Source organism: Salvelinus alpinus, chromosome 35 (genome assembly GCF_045679555.1).
Source record: "Salvelinus alpinus chromosome 35, SLU_Salpinus.1, whole genome shotgun sequence".
In the NCBI taxonomy this organism is placed as follows: domain Eukaryota; kingdom Metazoa; phylum Chordata; class Actinopteri; order Salmoniformes; family Salmonidae; genus Salvelinus; species Salvelinus alpinus.
The window spans coordinates 12,348,409-12,371,088 of NC_092120.1; the positions used below are offsets into that span (position 1 = coordinate 12,348,409).

Here is a 22,680-nt window from a genome sequence, read left to right on the forward strand (position 1 = left end):
AGGACAGATGCTTCTGAAATAACTAAGGCAAAATAAAAATATATATTGTACTTCGAAACTACACCTCTGGATTTATTTAAACAGCAGAAAAGTTTACAGTGTGAAACAAAAAGGAAACCATACCAGAGGAATATCGTTCTGCCTTTCATTGAAATAGCAAGGAGAAACAACAAGTTCCTCACTTTGATTGAGTATGGCCAATTCAGTACTGTAACAATACAGTTGGTTGGCAAAATTAAATGAAATACCAAGGCAACCTTACCACTGACTACAACCTAGTGCCAAGATTAGAAAATGAAAGTGCAATGCTCAGTATTCTTCTAAAAATAAATATGTACATCATTGCATAATTGTAACAAACACCCAATGAAGACTAGGCTATACCAACTCACATTGGTTTCAATAATAAATAAAACATTTAGAGTCAACTTCTATTGTTCTCTAAGACTTGCATATTTTTCACATTTTTGACATTGCATAAGACACTACAAGGTAGCATAACTCACATGATCTAGCGCCTGTGGCCAAGCATAATTTGGATAGTTATATGATCACACTAACATACAAACACAACTCAAAGTACCACATTCTGACTCTCGTTTTGTGTAATAAATGGACAACCAGCCAGTGCTGTTCTGGACATGGCAACGTAATCAATGTACTACAACTTTAAATAACTTGGTAGTAGTTAATTACTTGCCTAATAAGAAGTATTCTTATATGTCAAAATGAAACTCACCCTGTCAGAAAAACAATTATATCAACAGTGCTAACGATCAACTTTCAACTACCAAGTCCATAGAGCAGCAAGTTACTCATCAGTGAAAATAAGAACTCTCCTAAATCTGTAATGCCAGATTAGCTTGGACGTCAATCCCTTTGATTTTTGCATTAGTACCATGTGTCCCATGATCTGCCTGACAGAAGCAATGAAATCACAACTCAAAGATCTCATCCTCTCTTTCTCTCAGTTTCTTGGTGCATTTGGTGATGGTGAGGGGCACTGCACCAAGTATGGCTTGCTGATGCATTCTGGGAGAGGTGACGACCGTGGCACTGTTTGACCTTGTAAATCGACGGTCTGTTGTCTTGCTGGTACAAGCTCCTTCCAAAGACGTCAAACTGTGATGGAAAACCCCAACAGGTGAAATAAACAGAACCTTGACAAAATCAAGCATTATATGAAGAGCTAAGCACATAATACAGTGTTTCCCAAACTATGGGGTCGCGAGAAAAATGTAAATACATTTGTTTTAAATTGCCGTTGCCATTTGATGCAATTAACAGAACGGTTTCTGTTTTCTTCCTACAAATATGTCTCCATCTTTTGAACCGTTTAAGCTTAAAAATGTTATGACCCCATCACTCAAAGACAAGACTTTGTTTCCTTCTAGAATGACCACAATGCTGCATTGGAATAATTAATAGAGTGGACAAGACCAGGAACTAAATCAGACTTTTTTTTACACAGAAGATCATACAAAAATATTGCCAGATCATCTTCTGAACTTCCCAATACCTTTCTGTTGCATTTCTGTCACTTCAAACCATACTTCCTTCAGATTGAAATACTGTCAAAAGAACTGTCAGACTGATTTGTAATAGACTGTCTTAGTCACAATTTAAAAAAAGAAACATTGGCCGTTGATTACATACCCTTTTTACATGGTGGGGTGGCAAACATTTTTATTTCAAAATGGGGTCGAGGGCCAAAAAAGTTTGGGAACCCTTGACATAATAACATGCTACTGATGTCATGACATCATCACATTGACACCCTACTCGTTTAAATGGATATTAGCATTTCATCAAAGTTAAAGCTGCAATATGTAATTTTTGGGCGACCGACCAATTACACATAGAAATTTGTGTTATAGATCTGTCATTCTCATTGAATGCAAGTCTAAAAAGCGGTACCTGTGCTATGTGAGCTATTTCTATGCTTCCTTTTCTTCAGATCGTTTTTGCATATTTTTTCTTTCGGTTTTGTACACCATCTTCAAACAGTTGAAAACAATATTTTTGGTTATGGAAAAGGCATTTCACAGCGATTTAGATGGTACAATGATTCTCCACACTATACTTGCTTGTTTTGTCACAATCTGAAATTAGGCAAACTATTAGATTTTTTGCAACTAGAAAATGGTGGAGCGATTTTGCATAGTGCATCATAAACTAGACTGACCACTAATTTATGACAGGACAGAATAATACAAAGTTATGAAGTTATCTGGGTGAATTTACCGTTTCTCTCCCTCTTGGCATCTTTTCACAGCTGCTTGCTTGGACTGGCTGATCATACGATCCATCCTTTTCAAGAAATTCATTGGAGAAAGTTCTGATGTACCTTCTTCTTCTTGTGTCTTTTCAGAATTGTTCACTGGCTTCCCATTTTGAGTAGAGCCTTTTTTACTTGTACTGTCCTGTACTTGGCCTGAGTCCTCCTCAGTCACATCTACCCCAATATTAGCATCACTGTTGTAGTCTGACAGCACAGGGATAGAAAGATACTTCTTTAGGAATATTGAGTCATTCGTGTACAGTCTATTTGCTCTTTTGATTTGTTCCATCTGTTAAAAAGAGAAAATTGCAGAAGATCTGGGTTTATGAAGGTAAACACATTTATCACCATAGCATAAGTCCACAAATTGGCCATTTAAATTGTCATGCAGTTAAAACTCCTCCTTGACAGGATGTGTGCTGGGGCAACATTTCAAATACTCAAACATTTTGGAAGAATGACAATGCCAATGTCTAGCTACTCACAGATACTCCATATTTCAACGCGAGTCCTTGCAACGTCTCTCCTGGCTGAACTTGGTGTTCAATTCGTCTTTGTCGTACCGGAGAAAGGTTGGATTGTACAAGACTGCCGTATGATCTCGTGCGGTTCACGGGGAGTAGACCGGCTCCACCCGTTGAAAGAAGAGCCCGTTCCCCGTGGAACATGGTTGAGCTTACAACTGGCAAGCTAACTGCTGTTCGTTATCTAGCCCCCCTATTGACTTGCTAAGTTAGCAATAACGTTAGCTAGCGTAAACCAGTTTACGTTACTGGCTATACTAGTTACTATAGTTTGCCAGCTAGCTAAATTGCCTACCATGCGATTATACAGCTAGAAAACCTGTATCATCGTTATTGTATGGAGGTGGCAGCTAGCTAATAATAACATGAGTTTAAGTGCATGTAGATAGTTTACCTTATCTCGTCGACTAGCTAGTTAGTTAGCTTCTATACAAAATCTTGCCATAGGAAAAATGTATTCAGTCATCTGTCAGTTTCCATGGCTGCCGTGGTATGACCAAGTCCCATAATTCCTCACTGAAAGCAGGAAGTAGCTAGATTTACAAACGGTTTTGAAGATGTTTGTAATAGCTAGCTAGCGATTCGCAAATAAGGATGGACCTTACTAACAAATATATTTAGCTAAACCTATTATTCTAAATGTCGTTTAAAATAGAGGGCAATGATCAGAGTCAATCGAATATCCTCAAGGCGAGTCATTTTACTAGTTGTTACTTACACAGAAATCAATTTGTACTTTAGCTTGCTAGCTACATGCGAAACGGACACGTTTGTCATTTTAACTAGCTAGTTAGTTAACGTAGGTAGCTAACGTTAATAGTTTATTTCCCAGAAACGGCGTGTTGCAGATCTCCTATTTTCATTCCAGAGGATGAGGCAGCCTTGATGAAAAATGGAAGGTGAAGTACCTGTTGTGCCGAAAATCACCCCCCGCCAGAATCCTCTCCCCCCCGCCAGAACCCTCCCAAAATTCCATGATTTTGTGGCTAGAGTCAATTACTTTCTGTGGCACACACTACTGGTCAACATGATCTACAAAAAATGATTATGAAGTGTGCCAGGCCTTACAGTCCCAAGATAGAGAGGGGGGATTTCAGCAGGCAAGAAAATAGCCCCCCCCCCCCCCCCCTTTTAATTTCCTTAATTTTGTGGCTAGAGTCAAATACTTTCTGTGGCACACATCTGAGTTAAATACTTTATATAGAACAAACTTCAGGTCAGGATAGGCAACTGAAATGAATAATTAATGTATGTGTGTTATATTAAAATAGAGGAGGGAGGAAAATGTAGGCAAGCAATAAACATTCAAATAAGACATGGGAGAGATTACACATTTTGGCAAAGAGATTTATTTATAGACTAATATGCTTGAAACAAATAGCCAAACTGAAAACTGCAGACATTACTATTTTTATTTATTTTTTATTTAACCTTTATTTAACCAGTTAGGCCAGTTGAGAACAAGTTCTCATTTACAACTGTGACCTGGCCAAGATAAAGCAAAGCAGTGCGACAAAAACAACACAGAGTTACACATAAACAAACGTAAAGTCAATAACACAATAGAAACATCTATGTATAGTGTGTGCAAATGTAGAAGATTAGAGAGGTAAGGAAATACATAGGCCATAGAGGTGAAATAATTACAATTTAGCATTAACACTGGAGTGATAGATGTGCAGATGATGATGTTCAAGTAGAGATACTGGGGTGCAAAAGAACAGGAAGATAAATAACAATATCGGGATGAGGTAGTTGGGTGTGCTATTTACAGATTGGCTGTGTACAGGTACAGTGATCGGTAAGCTGTTCTGACAGCTGATGCTTAAAGTTAGAGAGGGAGATGTAAGTCTACAGCTTCAGTGATTTTTGCAATTTGTTACAGTCATTGGCAGCAGAGAACTGGAAGGAAAGGCAGCCAAAGGAAGTGTTGGCTTTGGGGATGACCAGTGAAATATACCTGCTGGGGCGTGTGCTACGGGTGGGTGTTGGTATGGTGACCAGTGAGCTGAGATAAGGCAGGGCTTTACCTAGCAAAGACTTATAGATGACCTGGAGCCTGTGGGTTTGGCAACGAATATGTAGCGAGGGCCAGCCAATGAGAGCATACAGGTCGCAGTGGTGGGAAGTATATGGGGGCTTTGGTGACAAAATGGATGGCACTGTGATAGACTACATCCAGTTTGCTGAGTAGAGTGTAGGAGGCTATTTTCTAAATGACATCGCCAAAGTCAAGGATCGGTAGGATAGTCAGTTTTACCAGGGTATGTTTGGCAGCATGAGTGAAGGAGGCTTTGTTGCGAAATAGGAAGCCGATTCTAGATTTAATTTTGGATTGGAGATGCTTAATGTGAGTCTGGAAGGAGAGTTTACAGTCTAACCAGACACCTAGGTATTTGTAGTTGTCCACATATTCTAGGTCAGAACCGTCCAGAGTAGTGATGTTAGTCGGGTGGGCGGGTGCGGGAAGCAATCAGTTGAAGAGCATGCATTTAGTTTTACTTGTATTTAAAAGCAGTTGGAGGCCACGGAAGGAGTGTTGTATGGCATTGAAGCTCGTTTGGAGGTTTGTTAACACAATGTCCAAAGAAGGGCCAGATGTATACAGAATGGTGTCATCTGCGTAGAGGTGGATCAGAGAATCACCAGCCACATCATTGATATATACAGAGAAAAGAGTCGGCCTGAGAATTGAACCCTGTGGCACCCCCATAGAGACTGCCAGAGTTCCGGACAACAGGCCCTCCGATTTGACACACTGAACTCTATCTGAGAAGTAGTTGGTGAACCAGGCGAGGCAGTCATTTGAGAAGCCAAGGCTATTGAGTCTGCCGATAAGAATGCGGTGATTGACAGAGTCGAAAGTCTTGGCCAGGTCGATGAAGACGGCTGCACAGTACTGTCTTTTATCAATGGCGGTTATGATATTGTTTAGGACCTTGAGCGTGGCTGAGGTGCACCCATGACCAGCTCGGAAACCAGATTGCATAGTGAAGAAGGTACGGTGGGATTCGAAATGGTCGGTGATCTGTTTTGTTAACTTGGCTTTTGAAGATTTTAGAAAGGCAGGGCAGGATGGATATAGGTCTGTAACAGTTTGGGTCTAGAGTGTCTCCCCCTTTGAAGAGGGGGATGACTGCGGCAGCTTTCCAATCTTTGGGGATCTCAGACAATACGAAAGAGAGGTTGAACAGGCTAGTAATAGGGGTTGCAACAATTTCAGCTTATAATTTATCTAGCCCAGCTGATTTGTAAGGATCCAGATTTTGCAGCTCTTTCAGAAAATCAGCTGTCTGGATTTGGGTGAAGGAGAAGCAGGGGGGGCTTGGGCAAGTTGCTGCGGGGGTGCAGAGCTGTTGGCCGGGGTAGGGGTAGCCAGGTGGAAAGCATGGCCAGCCGTAGAAAAATGCTTATTGAAATTATCAACTATCGTAGATTTATCGGTGGTGACAGTGTTTCCTAGCCTCAGTGCAGTGGGCAGCTGGGAGGAGGTGCTCTTATTCACCATGGACTTTACAGTGTCCCAAAATGTTTTGGAATTAGTGCTACAGGATGCAAATTTCTGTTTGAAAAACCTAGCCTTAGCTTTCCTAACTGACTGTATATTGGTTCCTGACTTCCCTGAAAGTTGCATATCGCGGGGGCTATTCAATGCTAATGCAGAATGCCACAGGATGTTTTTGTGCTGGTCAAGGTTAGTCAAGTCTGGGGTGAACTAAGGGCTATATCTGTTCTTAATTGTACGTTTTTTGAATGGGGCATGCTTATTTAAGATGGTGAGGAAAGCACGTTTAAAAAGCAACCAGGCATCCTCTACTTATGGGATGAGGTCAATATCCTTCCAGGATACCTGGGCCAGGTCAATTAGAAAGGCCTGCTCTCACGAAGTGTTTTAGGGAGCGTTTGAATGTGATGAGGAGTGGTCGTTTGACCGCGGACCCATTACGGACGCAGGCAATGAGGCAGTGATCGCTGAGATCCTGGTTGAAGACAGCAGAGGTGTATTTAGAGGGCAGGTTGGTCAGGATGATATCTATGATGGTGCCCATGGTTACGGATTTAGGGTTGTACCTGGTAGGTTCCTTGATTATTTGTGTGAGATTGAGGGCATCTAGCTTAGAATGTAGGATGGCTGGGGTGTTAAGCATGTCCCAGTTTAGGTCACCTAACAGTACGAACTCTGAAGATAGATGGGGGGGGGGCAATCAATTCACATATGGTGTCCAGGGCACAGCTGGGAGCTGAGGGGGGTCTATAACAAGTGGCAACGGTGAGAGACTTGTTTCTGAAAAGGTGGATTTTTAAAAGTGGAAGCTCGAATTGTTTGGGCACAGACCTGGATAGTATGACAGAACTCTGCAGGCTATCTCTGCAGTAGATTGCAAGTTCTATCTTGTCTGAAAATGTTGTAGTTGGGAATGGAAATTTCAGGATTTTTGGTGGCCTTCCTAAGCCAGGATTCAGACACGGATAGGACATCAGGGTTGGCGGAGTGTGCTAAAGCAGTGAATAAAACAAACTTAGGGAGGAGGCTTCTAATGTTAACAGGCATGAAACCAAGGCTTTTATGGTTACAGAAGTCAACAAATGAGAGCGCCTGGGGAATGGGAGTGTTGCTGGGGGCTGCAGGGCCTGGGTTAACCTCCACATCACCCAAGGAACAGAGGAGGAGTAGGATAAGAGTATGGCTAAAGGCTAAAATAACTGGTAATCTAGTGCGTTCGGAAGGCATAATGTACAGACAAGGGTATGGTAGGATGTGAGTACAGTGGAGGTAAACCTAGGCATTGAGTGAAAATGAGAGGTTTTGTCTCTAGCGGCACCAATTAAGCCAGGTGAGGTCACCGCATGTGTGGGGGTGAGACAAAAGGGCTATCTACAGTGAAATAAGACAATAATCACTAACCAAAAGAGCAATAGACAAGGCATATTGACATTAGGGAGAGGCATGTGTAGCCGAGTGATCATAGGGTCCAATGAGTAGCACTAGGTGAGTCTAGTGCCTCCCCCAAGATCAAACCAACATTAAAAAAAAAAATTAAACGCAGCCTAACGTGATCAGAAATCTCAACTAGCAAGTCTGGCAGGGGGGAGATTTTCGGCACCACACCGTTATCATTGCTGTCAACTGGAATGAATCCTTACCCAGATCTTACTGTTGTTTTCATTTGGCAGAGCAAGCACTTCTCATGAGCATCTGTATTTTTCCTAATTCCCTTTCAAGATACACCTGCCTTGTGTGTTCATACCGCCCTGTTGTTGATACAGTTGACATGCTGACATTACACAGGAAGGGGAAAAGACATCTTGAAGGTGGTACATATGAATGATACATTATTTTACCAAACAGGAAGCTATATCAAAACCATCTGTGAAAGCTGAATGTGCCTACACGAATCCTTTCTGTGCCAGGGATGAAGTGGTTTTATGGAAAGAACTCAACTGAAAAATTAGACATCTAAACGAAACCATGAAAACTATGTTCGAGCTGAAGATAGCCGACAGGTAAAGCTATATAACTAGCTAAGTTACTCAGTGAAATATTTTGTCTTTGTAAACCTGAGGCTTTAGACTAGTGTAAACTGGAGTGTTGACTATGCGTCATGTTGTTTTTTGTTTTCCCCATAGGAACCCTCTAGTTCTGCCCCCCTGTTGACACAGACACGTAAACTCACCCACCACGCCTTACTGAAGACTGTGCCATACAACAGTTGACAGAAAAAGACCTGGTACTCTATGCTGAAAGTGATATGTTATTGTGAGTAGTACCCTACACGTTATTACAATCACATTTTCATTGATATTTTTAAAAATGTATTTCCAGTACTAAGTACTAGTTCCGGACTGTGTTCCATTCCAGACTGTGACATCAGCCCCTCCAGCACAAGACTATCATCACCACATCAAATGTCAGTGGAGACAATGATAAGACATCATGTCATTACCCAGTTCCAACAGTAATACAGCAGGTAAAGTCTAGATTTATTGCAAATAACATTGTCATATTACAAATCTATAATGATTGGTCTCCACCGCTAACCCTTTTGTTCATTGCCATTCATCCTCACTAGTCAATCAGGGATCGTGTCTAATCGGGAGAAATAAGGAAGTGTGTAAGAAGGAGTCTCAGACAACGGCGACCTAGGAGTCAGAACCTTTGACAGCTCAAAGGAGGAGCGAGATGGAGCATTACCTTAAATTGAAAAGGTACTGTGTACCTAGAAAGTCTTGACTCTCATTCAGCGTCACCGCTAATCTGCATTTGTCAGTTGATTCCAATTTCTCACTGGCTTCATGCATATTTTAAGTGTTGTTTTGAATAGTTTATTAAACTTGCCTTTCCCCATGTGAACATTAGCAGGGTAGTGTGACATCGTTATTCAATTTAGTTGTTTTTCAAATGTGAAGGCTGCAGTTATGTAAGTTCACCACCTAGAGTTCAGTATGCCATCTTAACTTTTCTACCACCTCGCTCTTTCACTTTCTGCCTCAGTGCGGGATGGCTGCAGGACAGGAGTGACCAGGGGGTAAAGGATGAGAATGTGGAATTTGATTCCGATGAAGAGGAACCCTCATCCCTCCCATCCTCTCCCCCCACTGACTCAACAGAGGGCTGACCAGTTGAGCAGCAGTGACCAGACCTCAACACCACCACCTTCCCACAATCCCTAGCCCTTTCCTCAAACCCTGCCGCTGACACAAAGGTCCCATTTGGACATACATCTGTTGACTCAACAATTATGAATGGCACTCTGTTGCGGTAATGACAACACTATAAGAGCAGCACTAGAACATCTTGAACTGTCTCCATGCTTCCTTTGTTTACCCTATCTCAGGGTAGACGCATTGGTGCTTGAGACAATGCTTTGACTGTTGTCACCCTGCGAGGGGTGGGAAGGGGAACGATTCTCAGCACCCTTTGTGTTATTCCATTCGCCCAGTTTATTTAGGTCCATCACTTCCCCTGTTAAGGCTAAGCTGTGAGCTTACCATAAATCATCAGCAGATAGGACAATATTACTGCTAATCTTGGTAGTGTAACCACCGGTTAACATTCTTCAGAAGGTTCTCATTTGTGGCTCACCCCTAGACCACTCTATATATTGGATAACCCCCCTCCCTAGAGAAAGGAAGCGTGCGGACTTAACGTGCGTTAGTTTAAAATGATGACTTTAAAATGTGGCAAACTGAGTACCTGATCATTATTTGTGAGCTCATTGCGTGACTGCCACAAGACGTTTGGAATGTTTGTTGACTGCATCGACACAGGAGCTCAACTGTCTTATGTGTCATCAAGACTGATGATGTTATGGAGTTAAATTGTCAATGCAATAAGTCATGTTGATTCTATCATTTTACTTTTAGATGACTAAACAAAACAATTGTCCTCCACTGCTAACCATGTCTGTTTTAATAACCCAGATACAAGGGAGTAAAATAAAGCACCACTTAACTTAGAACTGTATACCAGGTCAGTCACTAAATACCTTGCATGGTACCCTACATAACTATAAATACACATGCATTTTACTGTGGCTGAATGAACAAAGGGTAATAAATAACCCCGGGAATGGCATCTGGTATGACAATACTGACCTTAAGTCATTACAAGCCTGGTCCCTGTGCCATTTCTTTACAAGAAATTCTGAAGGTTGCTTAAATTGAGCATGATAATCAAAACGCATTGCTTAATACAGGTATAAAATGAATGTGTACTTGGAAATTGGAGCCACTCCAATGCTGTGAAAATCCTCAGAGGTTAGCAGCTGTTTGGTGAGGGTTCATGAATCTCCTTGGGTGCATATGGGTGCCCCCTCCCCTTCAGACCCTTTAAAAGTTGGTATATTCTGAGCAGGGTAACTCAAGCCCAGAGGACTAGGTTACATACCCAATAGAGGGGGGTAAAAATAGGTTGGGGTTAGGGGGATCCGGCGGGCTCAATGAGGTATTGAACAGTTACAATTCTCATCTCGGAGCACACAGTGTACTCTTGTACATTGTGTCAGCTCTGAATTTTGAACCATAAACATTATGGATGTTGAATGTTATGTATGTTCACATGATGTGATGAAATGGCAAAAATATCACATTCAGCCCATTAAAACAATTCATTATTTAAACGTTTATTTAAAGTATTTACAGATTTTCTTTTCCTAGATATAGCACCACTACCATGTAGGAGTTTTATCACCTCCATTTTCTGAGTATTATCATGGCGTACTCTAGAAGCATAAAGGACACTTTACAACGATGTGACCTATGTATTATTTTATGATGAATTCGATGGTCTACAAAAAGCTGTGGTAAATGAAATGCTTGGACACAGAAATAGAAATTAACACCGGACTTGTGATGAGGCACAGAGGGGTTGTAAAGGTTTGTTGCGCCCCATTGACAAAGCTAGCGCAAAGCTGTCAATGGCAGTTTTTAGAGTTGTTAGGTCCAAGGGGCTGAGTTGATAGGCTCACGGCTTGAGAGCACAATCTTGTTGCTCCACTCTCGTCTTATCTTACTCTCTGTTGGCGAACTGGATAGAGAAAGAAAAGGAACGATATGAGTCAGCCAGAGTGCATTGTCAAGGGTCATCCGAAAGCTGAAATACGTCAGTAACAGGTCGAACATGCAGAACACCCTAGGACTAAACATGAACTGAAATGTAATCTGTCATTATCTCAGAATTATTGCCACTTTCTGAGGGTATTATGACAGCCTCGTCACAAAAACCCTAACAGGAAGAATGTCAAGAGCTTTAACATTGACCATGTCAGATGAAGCACAACTGAAATACAATAATTGACCGTATGCATGCATTCTCCAGACACTCACTCATGTCGTTGTTCCTGGTGATGGCGATGGCTGCTCTAGCCCGAGGCCCCTGCTGGGTGAAGTGGTAGCCGATCTTTACGATGCTGGAGTTGTTCTCCAACATGGTGGCAATCTCCATCTCACAGGAGTCCCCCAGTTTCTGTCTCTAGGAGTGGGGTGGGTTAAAGGATGAAAAGGACTTCAATAACCACACAATACAATCATAGCATTGTCTTGTTATGTTTATCATTGTTTTTTCTCTCTCCAAAGTCTTTTCATGTCTCTTGAGGAACTCATAAGGAATTTGTTTTATATTCAGTTGTTTATACAGCATACATACAGTATGTAGCACTATTCAAATGTATGTATTCATACTACAGCATACTTTCTGTATGGGTGTCTGACCTGGTTGTCGATCTTGATCTCGGTCAGTGTGGTGTTGTTGGCCATGGCCTTGACGATGGCATTCATGCCCTCGCAGGTGATGAAGTTGGACTCGATGTTAAGACTCTGCAGAGTGGTGTTCTCCTGGAGCATCTCAGCAACAGCCTGGTTCACACACATCCGCACTTATGTTACTAGAGGCACATTCATTAGTAAGAGGTGAAAATTACAATAAGGATGTGAAAATTAGGATTATTTGTGGCTAGTCTGCGGGAGAAGGATGTACTCACATAGGCCACGGGGTCGTTGCTACGGGTAGCGGCAATGCTCAGAAACTCCACATGAGTGTTGCCCTTCATCGCCTCAAAGATCTCTTTCAGTGTTGGGATGGGAATGTCCTACAGGACAGACAGACATCATTCACTTTATGCTGATTCAGTATGCCATAACACACGAGGCTACACGCTACCATCAAGGGATCTCATCCTCCATTGTAGAATTGATCACTGTATGTTCAGACCATAGGATCTAAAGCCCACTGGCTTCACCTTGATGTTGTTGAGGTTGACATCAAACAGGCTGCTGTCGTTTTTCTGGATCAGCTGAAGGGTCTCCTCCACGTTTGTGGGGTTGGGGGGCTCGTCTGGGAAGATCTTGAATGCATCTGGTTTTACTACACCTAAAAGCACAGGAGTATCACAGGTTAGTGTAAGAATTTCCTAAACATGTAATATACTGAATACCATAGTAGGTATGTTCTGCTCTGCTGGTCAACCTCTTCATACGTACTGTTGATGCCCTCTGTGTTGGCGATGGTACCAGTGGTGCCCAAGGCGTCGTAGTACTGCTTGTTGCTCATCAGTGTGTACATTCCCAGAATAGCTGCAAAGAAATGGGACTGATTTATATATCTGTAACTCTCATTCACCATCCAGTAATATTTCCTCAGTTCAACATAATTAATGGTCGCTGTCAGCTGAGACCTTTAGCATGTTATTGTCCCAGTAAGTAATCACAAGGCCTTCATTATAACTAAACTGAGAGTGTATGTGACTGCAATTATTTATGAGGGCATTGTTTTGACAGGCACGTCTCCCAATCTCAATTATACTCTACATATCTTCATGTAGAGAGGTGTATCTATTTCAACAACTGAAATGTACATTTACAGTATACACCCAACACTGTGCAGTACATTGTATCATGAGAATACTAGGTACAGTATTTACCATGTTATGCACGTGCCTACTCTGTGTGTCTGCTTGACCAGATAAGGACATTGTAGCCTTTCCTCCGTTCTTACAGAGAGAGCTGCAGTCCCTGTCTCTAATCTCAGTGCCTCCAGGCCCTAAGGACGTTATGACACCAAACATTAATGTGAGCCATGCAGACACACCAAGCCCAATGTTATTCTAGCTGAAAATGGGCCAACACGTAATGAATGGTTATTCGGCCCCTCATTTAGATGCATACATAGACAGAGGCCATTGTATTGGGGACGAGTACTTTGAATTCCAAATATGCCGGTGAGTTAGCTTAGCACTGCTAATTTTACAAGATGGGACATAGGACGTAGAACAATGGGCTCCTAAAAATATAGACTGGTGCTGCTGTTGCTTTGCTCAAATCTCCAGCAGAGGGCAGCACTTTGAATGCCTCTCCCAGTCTCATTACAGGCGGCCCCTCGCCACCAAACTGTGTCACACACCAACTGCTGTGACAGCAAACCCCCCCACCGGCCCCAGGCTCCGACCTGGGGCAGGCTGGGAATTATGGGAGGGAAGGCCTTGTGAGAAGAGAGGGATCCAGAGACAGCTGGTCTGGTGCAAAATGCGCCAATGTCACCCGGCTTGACTCTACAGTAGCTTTACAGTACAACCCAGCCTCTCAATAATGACAACAATTCCCAAAATACCATCAGTATTATTAAGAGTAAAAAGCATCAATGAAATCTCTACTGACTGAGGTCTCCCTCCCTTGCTGCTGGTGGAGCCGGCCAGGCAGCTATGCTATTGTGGACTCAGATCCAGCCCCAAACAAAAGAGTGACAGAGGCTAACGAAAGTTTAATCATCATCTGGACTCCCTCCAGGGTCAAAACTGTGTTCTCAATGAGGGGGTTAATGACAGGCTAATCTATGTGGACATACAGTTCCACTCCCCAAACTCCCCCACTGTCACTTTCCAGACGCCTATGCTCTGTGGCGGTGGCTCTGCCATTAAAGGAAAAGCAGTTAGGAGGCCTGCCCCTCGGACTGAGGCAGGCCTGGCTCCCCTGCACAGTGGGTGGATACGGATGGGGGATTTAACTATTGTGATAAACAGTGTTTGTTCTGGGCCATACTCTGAATGATATATGCATAAGGGTGTTATGGTCTCATATGGTTGTGTAGCTTAAAAGAGGATGAGACGTGAATTCTCATCGAATTAGATATCATTTGGAAACAAAAACTGTACTGTGTGTTTTTTGGGTGAAAATCACCTATATCAAATTGAACCATAAATCATTCTGTTGTTTTGAAAACAATGTCTGAGAGCACAGATGCAGTAAATGATGAAGTCCTTGTTAGGCGTTGTTATGAAGTAAGCACAGTGAGTGTAAAAACAACCAACAAATCGGGTTGGTACTGTAGTTGACCGCATGAGACCAACATATCAGTGGAACACATGTTCAAGCTGAACTGAACTCATTTCACATCTCCATTGGGGTAAATATGAAAAAAATGAAAACTTGTTGATTCAATTAATTACCATTAAAACAAGGTTGCCTCTTGTTTGGTATAAATTTATATAGTAGCTTTACCCAACAGACAAGTCTTTGACTCCCTCCCCATCCCTCTTTCCATTCCTCCCTTCTTTTGGTGGCTCTTGGCCAGCTTATTTTCGTGTTTCTGCTGAGCGCATGGAATTGGAGCCCCCCCCATGCCATGTCCCACATCCTATGTCTCTGCATGTCTCTATGTGTGGGAGTGGGTCTGTGAAGCACTGGAACAATAATACTATGGATCAATGAGCAATGGAATAATATGGGTCTATGACAAAATAATCAAATAGGCCAGGGTCACTGTAAACAATTGGGTCCCAATACACAGGGCTGGCTGTGAGCCAATGGGGTAACCATGAGCTTTTTTCCCCTAAGGTGGGCGGGGCCACAATGTTCTATCTACCGGCTGGGAGTATTGGGCAACATCACATTGAAACAATGTAAGGACACAGAGGGATAGGGCGGCAGGTAGCCTAGCGGTTGGGCCAGGTAACAGAAAGGTAGCTGGTTGGAATCCCTGAGCTGACTAGGTGAAAAATCTGATGATGTGCCTTTGAGCAAGGCACTTAACCCTAATTGTTCCTGTAAGTCGCTCTGGATAAGAGCATCTGCTAAATGACAAACAATGTTTTAAAAAATTATAGATTCTCACCTGCGATGTCACACATCTCAGCGTCTGTGGCATTCTTCAGAGCCTCCTCCAGCTCAGGCTCCAGGGTGATCTGCTCATGGTCGGGGATCTTTCCATGGCCCTCCTTAGGAACAAACGCTCTCCCTGGAGAGGGACAGAGAGAGAGAGAGAGAAGAAGGAGAGAAGTAGAGAGAAAGACACACATACAGAGGGACTGTCAGGGCAACTAGTATCCAAGGGGTCATGAGCAGACTGTATAGCACACGTGTTTGTTTGGTACAGTCGAGGGGGAAATCTTTGTTCTCTCAGTAAGTATCTTGTATCATATAACATTCTTTGAGACTATAAACATGCCATGATTGTAATATGCCCCTTACAGTGGATTTGTCTGTGTTTTGGTAAAAAAAAATATTTGGATTGTTTCTGAAAACACTAAGAAAACCCTGGTTTATATGGGCTTTGTGAATAAACTCCAATAAACTACATTTTCTATTGTATAATTGTATGCATCTCATTTCCATATCAATGTTACACAAACAGCTAAAATTACACTTTTAAGTCATCACTTACCATTACTTATTTATAAAGTTCAAAACGTTGGATTCTTTTTCAGTTTAAAGCAGTGGTTCTGAAACTGTGGGTCGGGACCCAAAAGCCACTCATGTAAGAGCCCCCCCCCCCCCGGTGTAGTGTGGAGTAGTGGAGTCAATAGTGCTGTTCAGTAGTGTACCGTACCTTTCTTCTCGCCAGTAAAAGGCACCAGGTCGTCTCTGTCCTCGTGCTCCAGAGCTGTTTTCTCTAAGTGATCCAGCAGGGCGTCACGGTCAAACGCCCCCGTTGGGGTCTTCTTGGTCTGGTCACGCTGGCGGTACCCGGCTGGCAGGATGGCATTCTGGGACAGAAACAGTAGGGGTCAGAGGGCATGTGGACATTGTACAAAGAGTTCTGAATCCTCTGGGGTTCTAGTAACTGGTTGTGTGAGACTGTTGTTTTAGATGTTGGAAAATGGATTTAAACGATTTATGACTACAGTATAAAGCTACGTAATCTCCAGGACATTCCTAAGTAGGTCTTACAATGTCAGAGAACAAGATAACATGGGGATTGTGTTCTGTGTATATCAGTGAATCTGTTGTGCAAGGTACGCCAGGATTGTGGGTTCGGTTCCAGGGCCACCCACATGTAAAATGTATGCATGGATGACTAAGTTGCGTTTGGATGGAAAGCGTCTGCTAAATGGTATATTATTATTATTATACTATGAGCCTTGTGCATTCCTCAGTCTTTGAGTCCTAAAGGCTTCCCCCATGCCCATATATTGTGTGCTGGAAGTATCTTTTCTTCAATGAATTCTCTTTTTTTTGTCACCAGGGGCCCTCTGGGGCCCTCAGTACCTCGGGGTCCATCTCCAGCAGCTCACACTCCAGCGCCTCTATCTCCTCAGGACTCATCCCTTTGAGGATGGCATCCTCGTCGATGTCCCGGGGGTCGCTTTTCGACATGTCTGCAGGCTGGCTGGGCTCCTAGCTAGGGTCACAAACACACCACACACCCCTGGGGTTCAGCCTCTCCAATCTGTGGGGAGAGGCAAGAGAAAGGAGAGGATGCACTTGTGAGACAGGGATACAGATTGGACAGCTCTTGACAGATATGACCTCTGATAATAACAGTGGAGGATACTATGTGTTGGTGTCCTGTTAGGACTAGCCAGTGTGACAGAACCTGGGTAGCTAGGACTTAAGCACACCAACTACTTAACTACTTAACTCATTAACTGTGTCTCGTGAGCAACTTATGATCTCCATTGAGTATTATTGTTGCCAGTCCACAGTGTTGCCTGTATGAGGGTATGATGGTAATAATAACTGTATTTCCAGTGATCAACACACATTTCACTGGAGAACCCTGCAGTACACATGAATGCACAAATAAGCACTGCTACAATGCACAAACACTGCAACATTTGAACTGAGCACTCCTTTTCCCTCCGGAAACTGAACTGAAATGAACACACTCCTATAGAACTGAAGCTATGGAGAGGGAGAGGGAGAGGGAGAGGGAGAGGGAGAGAGCAAGGGAGAGGGAGAGGGAGAGAGCAAGGGAGAAGGAAAGAAAACGTGAAGGAGAGGGAGAGAGAGTGCAGCTTCTTTGCTATTCTTAGTTCCAATGTGGTGAGCTAGGGGTTTAGAGTTACAGAGGCGAGGACAGCGGAGCAGAGGGGTGTGTTCCCTTATTTATCACTGGCTGACACCCGCTAGCGGCCCCACCCGTATTCCCTCTACACCCACCGGTGGACAAGCCCAGATAGAGACACAACACAGACCGGAGGTCAGTTTCAAGCGAGAGATGAGCTCAACCATGTAACAAACACAAAGCCTTGGCTTTCAGTGGAGATAATACAACAACAATATCATACTGTATATACCTCTGGCAAAACAGGTGACTCATAGGTATGACTAACGCACCTATCAAGTGTAGGGTCAAAGCTATTTACATTTTCAATTTTAAATCCACATTCCATTTCATATTAGTCTTTTTAGGAAATGTTTTCAGAATTGACTCTAATTGTTGACCCTGACCACTTACATGGTAAATAAAACACAAACTTGGACCTTTATGTGAGGAACCGTAAGTCTACCAATGAAACCGAAACAGTTCTATGAGAGCTATTCAAGTGTTACTGACAAGCTCAAGTCAGTGATTGGCAATTTAACACCCCAAGTCAATAACAGAAAACCTAATTCATCCATCAATAGGAAATCAATGTCCTGAGTGTTGAACAAGCCCATTAGCAGCTGATTGTTGTGGTCTCTAACCTTGTTCCTTTCTGCAAAGGTAACAGTGGTGTGCTTTGCAGCCCTAGATCAAGTTACAATGTCAAACGTTATTAGAGTGGCCACACACACATCTTGTGACTTATTGCAAACACACACCTACACACCTTGTGACTAACGAATAGACTGCATTCACAGAATGCTTAGTCTACCTGTAAATAATGCTCTGGGGATGACAATACCCTTTGTGTGTGTGTGTGTGTGTGTGTGTGTGTGTGTGTGTGTGTGTGTGCGTGCGTGCGTGCGTGCGTGCGTGCGTGCGTGCGTGCGTGCGTGCGTGCGTGCGTGCGTGCGTGTGTGTGTGCACGTGTGGTTGTGTGTGTGCACGTGTGTGTGTTGCCATGTCGTAATTAGTGAGTTATCATAGAATTACAGTAAAACATACCATTACCACAGAAATATTGTGTGTGAAGTGTTTTTGTGTGTGACGACGGCATGTGTCCATGTATGTTTGTGTTCAGTGGAGGGGACACCTCGTCAGCACAGTGCAGCTCTAATGTGTTAAGCCAATGACACAAACACTGGATCAAACAGCTGAGTGTGTAAAAAGATGGAAGTATTAATGGAGCAAACAACTGTATGTACCTTTTAGTTCATGTGTTTCCCTGATGAAGGCGTAGTGCCGAGAAGCATCGGCATTTTGTTTGTTCTCTTGCACACTGCAGGAACAACTTGGACTTGACTGGATGCAAAAGCAGCACGGCTTTCTCCTTTTCTCATTTGTATGGACAGATGAGGACAAACGTATAACTTCATTGAGCTACATTCAGGTGTAACACAATGGGGCGACATCCAAACATGAATCTCCTGATTCAACTGCACCAAAGCCCTTGAGCCCATGAGGTTTGTTTGAATAAATAGGCCGCATGAACCATCGCTCTGAGTTTTACAACATCCTTGCCTCAGTATACAACACTACCAAGTGCAGAGGTTTTACTGTGTATGAATGAGACTATACCGTTTCAGCACAACAAGTGTTCTATCTGAAACCTTAAAAAGCCTTCTGACAAATGTGCTTGATAAGTGTTCAAGAGGCAGAATGCCATGTTTTGATTCATTATGTGATTTTAATGCGCTTTTAAACATACAGAATTCGTGATTTAATGAGCACGTTTCATATTCCTGGGAGACGTCAGACTGGAAAGTAGTGCGCACACACCTGTCCATAGTATTCTCATTGGGTTCCTATGGGAACCAACCTAGTATCTGAGGGGAACAGTGTCACCTGTCAAAGCCAGCTGGACAGTTCTTTCAATCTGGAATCTCAACCATTCCCTGCACCTGGGTTATGCCTGGCTAAGAGATTTTCTTGGTAAAGGTAGTTATTTAATCGCTACACATTACTTAACAACATACCACTTCAAGCAGCTTTATCTTAGTTGTGGCCGCTAACCATCTGAGGAGTTGGTTAGCAAAATCCCAGCGACCTGTGCCGCTCCGGGGGACCTCTGGTTCAGCCAATCAAAACTTCAGAAAATTGACACCTGGCTGCACAGATAGCCACTCGGAGCACATCTGTTGAGAGGAGTGGGGACCACCAAGCTGGTGCATCCCCTTATATTCATCATGGCTTTATGTTAATTTCCCATCAACTGCATGGCATGGTGGCCATGATGTCACATGCTGTTGTGTTGGAGAGGCTCTGCTTTTTCCACTGGTGGCATCTGGTTCTGACAACGCTCACTCCCACTTTGTAATCTCAGCTACTTTGTGCAGGTCCACTAAAAGCTTGTGGAGCCTTGGGACAAAATGAAGCATCCATAAGCTGTATGGTGATGTCCACTCCAAGTTCAATATCCTACAAAGTCCAAGTCTCTGAGAGGTACAAAGTTACAACAACTCATACAAAACAACTGTCTTGTTGTACAGTCAAAAGTGACTGTTCGTACAGTGTTCGGACAAGCCACATGACTTGGGTGATACTGGAAAGATCATTAGAGAGATTGCCCAAAGTGTCAAAGCTGTGAGTCACTCTGGTTGACAGGTCAAAATATTTCACATTATTGTGTAAAATTCCAAATCAACCGCAGCTTAATTTTAGCGTCACAGGTCAGCTACTTCCAACGGTGTAAATCTTTCCCGGCTTTGGTTGCAGCATTCACCCCACACTGGAGTTCCACTTGGAGGACTTAAAACAACTTGTCTGAGAATATCGTCTACTGTCCAACATGGAAGGGTTGTTGTTCCACTGAATTGTGGGAGGAAAAAGAGGCAAATGTACCTGAAAAATGTTAATGCTCATATTTTTATTTAGCTGAGGAAACTGTTCTCATCTACATTGTATGAACATATGTTCTTGGCTTCCATGGTATTTGCCATTCACCATAACTACAATGTTTTGATGACAACACATCAATATTGAAGTTGTCATAGCCTGAATGCAAGTAGAATTGCTTTTCAAGTACAAGCAACTGTTCAGAAAATAGTAAGACCTATCTAATAGGTGGGAATATATCTTTACAGCAATACAAGGACATTGTAATTCAGCTCCATGCGTCTCTAAGCTGCCGTAACTCCACATCGTTGTCCACGGTGAATAAACACATTTTGTGCCTGTTTTAAAGACTTTAGCACAAATCAGCTGCAACTGGCCCTAAAGACGACTTGATCCAGCCAACACAGCTATTCAAACGTCATGTGTTGCAGTGAAGTTAGCTGGGAGTGGGGTTGAGGGACGACCCCTTAAATCTACCATCCCCTGAGACAACACCACAAAAGTGTAGAGCGATGGACAGCTATGAGATGACTTAACCCCAGCATACCAGAAAAAGATCTTCAATTGAGTGACAATACTTTAGCTTAGGGTTTCACTGGACTCCCATAGGAGAAATAGGAAAACGTCTCTGCATATTTCCAGTCAGATGCAAATGTGTTTAATTGTGGCTGAGCTTTTGGTCAGTCAACCTTCATCAGAGCACTGGACTCCCATTGGAAATGACCAACTGTCAACTGTCAAAGTCGTGGCCAAAATAATCCAAGGCAATTAGAAGACCAACACACCAACTTCTACAGTCAAAGTTAAGTATTCAAGCAATACCAACATAAACCCAATGTTGGATGAAATGAACCTGCAATAAAGTCGTTCAATTCTAATGCTGTCAAACTATATTCACAAACTCGTCTCCCTAACTTTTCTGTCCCTGACACAGTCTCTCACACACAGACACATGCACATTGGGTAAAGCTTAGCCCCAAGCAGACACAGAGAGAGAGAGATTAAAGAAAGGGCCACCCTCATGCCAACGGTATCCCCACAGTTGAGAGAGAAGCATCCTCCCACCTACCTTCACAGAGTTGCAGTGCTGGAGCCCTCTACAAGGCAAAGCCTGCTGTTGGAACCCGAGAATGGCGTTTCTCTTTTTTCTATCCCCTCCCACCGGTTTTCTTTTTTCTATACCCCCCCTCCCCTCCATTCCCTTCTCCTATCTCCCCCTCCCCTCTCTTGCTGTCCAGCCTTCTATGCTGAGACAGGGATACTGGCAGCACTTTGAGAGGTCAGCATTTTATTATTCTGGCTTTGCAAGAGTGACTGTGAATCACTAAGTAGAGGGGGGGGGAGAGAGAGAGAGAAAGAGAGAGAGAGAGGGAGACACATGAAGGGAGGGGGTTGAGTGATGCCAATGTGCTAATCAGTGCCTCAACTAATACAGAGCCAACCAAGTGTAGTAGGTAACAGTGACATCTACTGGTGCTTTCTGAATCTCTGACAAAAGTTGTAACTACAGTTTATCAGGTTAAGACAGTATACAGTGGTACTCTGTGGTATTCATAATTCCTATCGTACCTTTACTCGACATCTCCCGCCCAGACTCCACTTTAATAATATGCTAGGCTAGGCTACCACATTTAGCGACAACATGTGATTTGAGTATCAGAGGGGCCTCCTTGTCCAATAGGGTCATCAGATGAGTCCATCTTATTGACCAACACTGGGGTGACCTAAACTGTGAACTTCCAGTGACCTGAAACAAACAGAACATGACATGGAGGAGCATGTCCCCAAGGGGTTGGCTACCTAAGCGTTAGTGAACAGGTTACATGTTTGGGTTAATGCAAGCTTCACAAAGTAGCTCTAGGGGTCAGTGTGACGGTCAGTTGATATTTTTAGGAAGAGATTAAGGGACAGGATAAGGATTTTAGACCTGGGTTCTAATAACTGTCACTACAGGCTTTATCTCTTCCCTTATGTAGATATATTCCTTGCCATCCTTTCTCCCAAGTTCTTTGATTTATTCTCTTTGTTGATGCATGTTTTCTTCACTGTGAGGAACTGTGTGCTAAGCACCAAGAACTGCACTGGGCCTATCTGTAAGATTTAATTGCGCCTCTATAAACTGTATTCAGTACAGCAGGTTTAATATCAGGTGCACGAGACAGTCTAACAAATGCCCACACGGTGGCAGCACATACTCAAAGTTGAGTGTGTCCTAATGATTCATGACTTATAAGAGTTAATAT

The 22,680-nt window shown here is 43.0% G+C and overlaps 2 protein-coding genes and 1 long non-coding RNA gene across 5 annotated transcripts; 1 reads left to right on the forward strand and 2 right to left on the reverse strand.

Moving 5' to 3' along the window:
* Positions 1-45: 45 nt before the first annotated feature.
* On the reverse strand, positions 46-2,949 carry LOC139564542 (lysM and putative peptidoglycan-binding domain-containing protein 1-like). Its single transcript, XM_071384139.1, has 3 exons — positions 2,767-2,949; positions 2,245-2,570; positions 46-1,122 (listed from the first exon to the last, which is right to left on the reverse strand). The coding sequence occupies exons 1-3, from the start codon at positions 2,947-2,949 to the stop codon at positions 936-938; spliced, it is 696 nt and encodes a 231-aa protein (XP_071240240.1). The 3' UTR covers positions 46-935.
* LOC139564544 (uncharacterized) lies at positions 2,831-10,929 on the forward strand. Of its 2 annotated transcripts, none has more exons than XR_011672770.1 (6): positions 2,831-2,966; positions 8,156-8,310; positions 8,434-8,563; positions 8,666-8,774; positions 8,877-9,012; positions 9,299-10,929. It is a non-coding gene; the product is annotated as an uncharacterized lncRNA (long non-coding RNA). The 2 variants fall into 2 exon arrangements; XR_011672769.1 differs by lacking the exon at positions 2,831-2,966 and adding an exon at positions 3,568-3,704.
* On the reverse strand, positions 10,913-21,619 carry LOC139564541 (tropomodulin-4-like). 2 transcript variants are annotated; one of them, XM_071384137.1, is made up of 10 exons: positions 21,507-21,619; positions 16,783-16,963; positions 16,124-16,280; positions 15,410-15,532; positions 12,784-12,876; positions 12,543-12,673; positions 12,285-12,392; positions 12,016-12,159; positions 11,632-11,776; positions 10,913-11,332 (listed from the first exon to the last, which is right to left on the reverse strand). In XM_071384137.1, the coding sequence occupies exons 2-10, from the start codon at positions 16,888-16,890 to the stop codon at positions 11,310-11,312; spliced, it is 1,032 nt and encodes a 343-aa protein (XP_071240238.1). In that variant the 5' UTR covers positions 16,891-16,963; positions 21,507-21,619; the 3' UTR covers positions 10,913-11,309. The 2 variants fall into 2 exon arrangements, with proteins under 2 accessions (XP_071240238.1, XP_071240239.1); XM_071384138.1 differs by lacking the exon at positions 21,507-21,619 and adding an exon at positions 18,808-20,410.
* Between the last annotated feature and the right edge of the window lie 1,061 nt (positions 21,620-22,680).

Coding starts and splice junctions, on each gene's coding strand:
- LOC139564542 (XM_071384139.1), bottom strand. CDS start 2,949: ATGTTCCACGGGGAACGGGCTCTTCTTTCAACGGGTGGAGCCGGTCTA. Junction 2,571..2,766: donor CGTTGAAATATGGAGTATCT/GTGAGTAGCTAG, acceptor TCTTTTTAACAG/ATGGAACAAATCAAAAGAGC. Junction 1,123..2,244: donor TGCCAAGAGGGAGAGAAACG/GTAAATTCACCC, acceptor TTTCCATCACAG/TTTGACGTCTTTGGAAGGAG.
- LOC139564541 (XM_071384137.1), bottom strand. CDS start 16,890: ATGTCGAAAAGCGACCCCCGGGACATCGACGAGGATGCCATCCTCAAA. Junction 12,877..15,409: donor TGAGATGTGTGACATCGCAG/GTGAGAATCTAT, acceptor ATTTCTTTGCAG/CTATTCTGGGAATGTACACA. Junction 11,333..11,631: donor CACCAGGAACAACGACATGA/GTGAGTGTCTGG, acceptor TTCTCTATCCAG/TTCGCCAACAGAGAGTAAGA.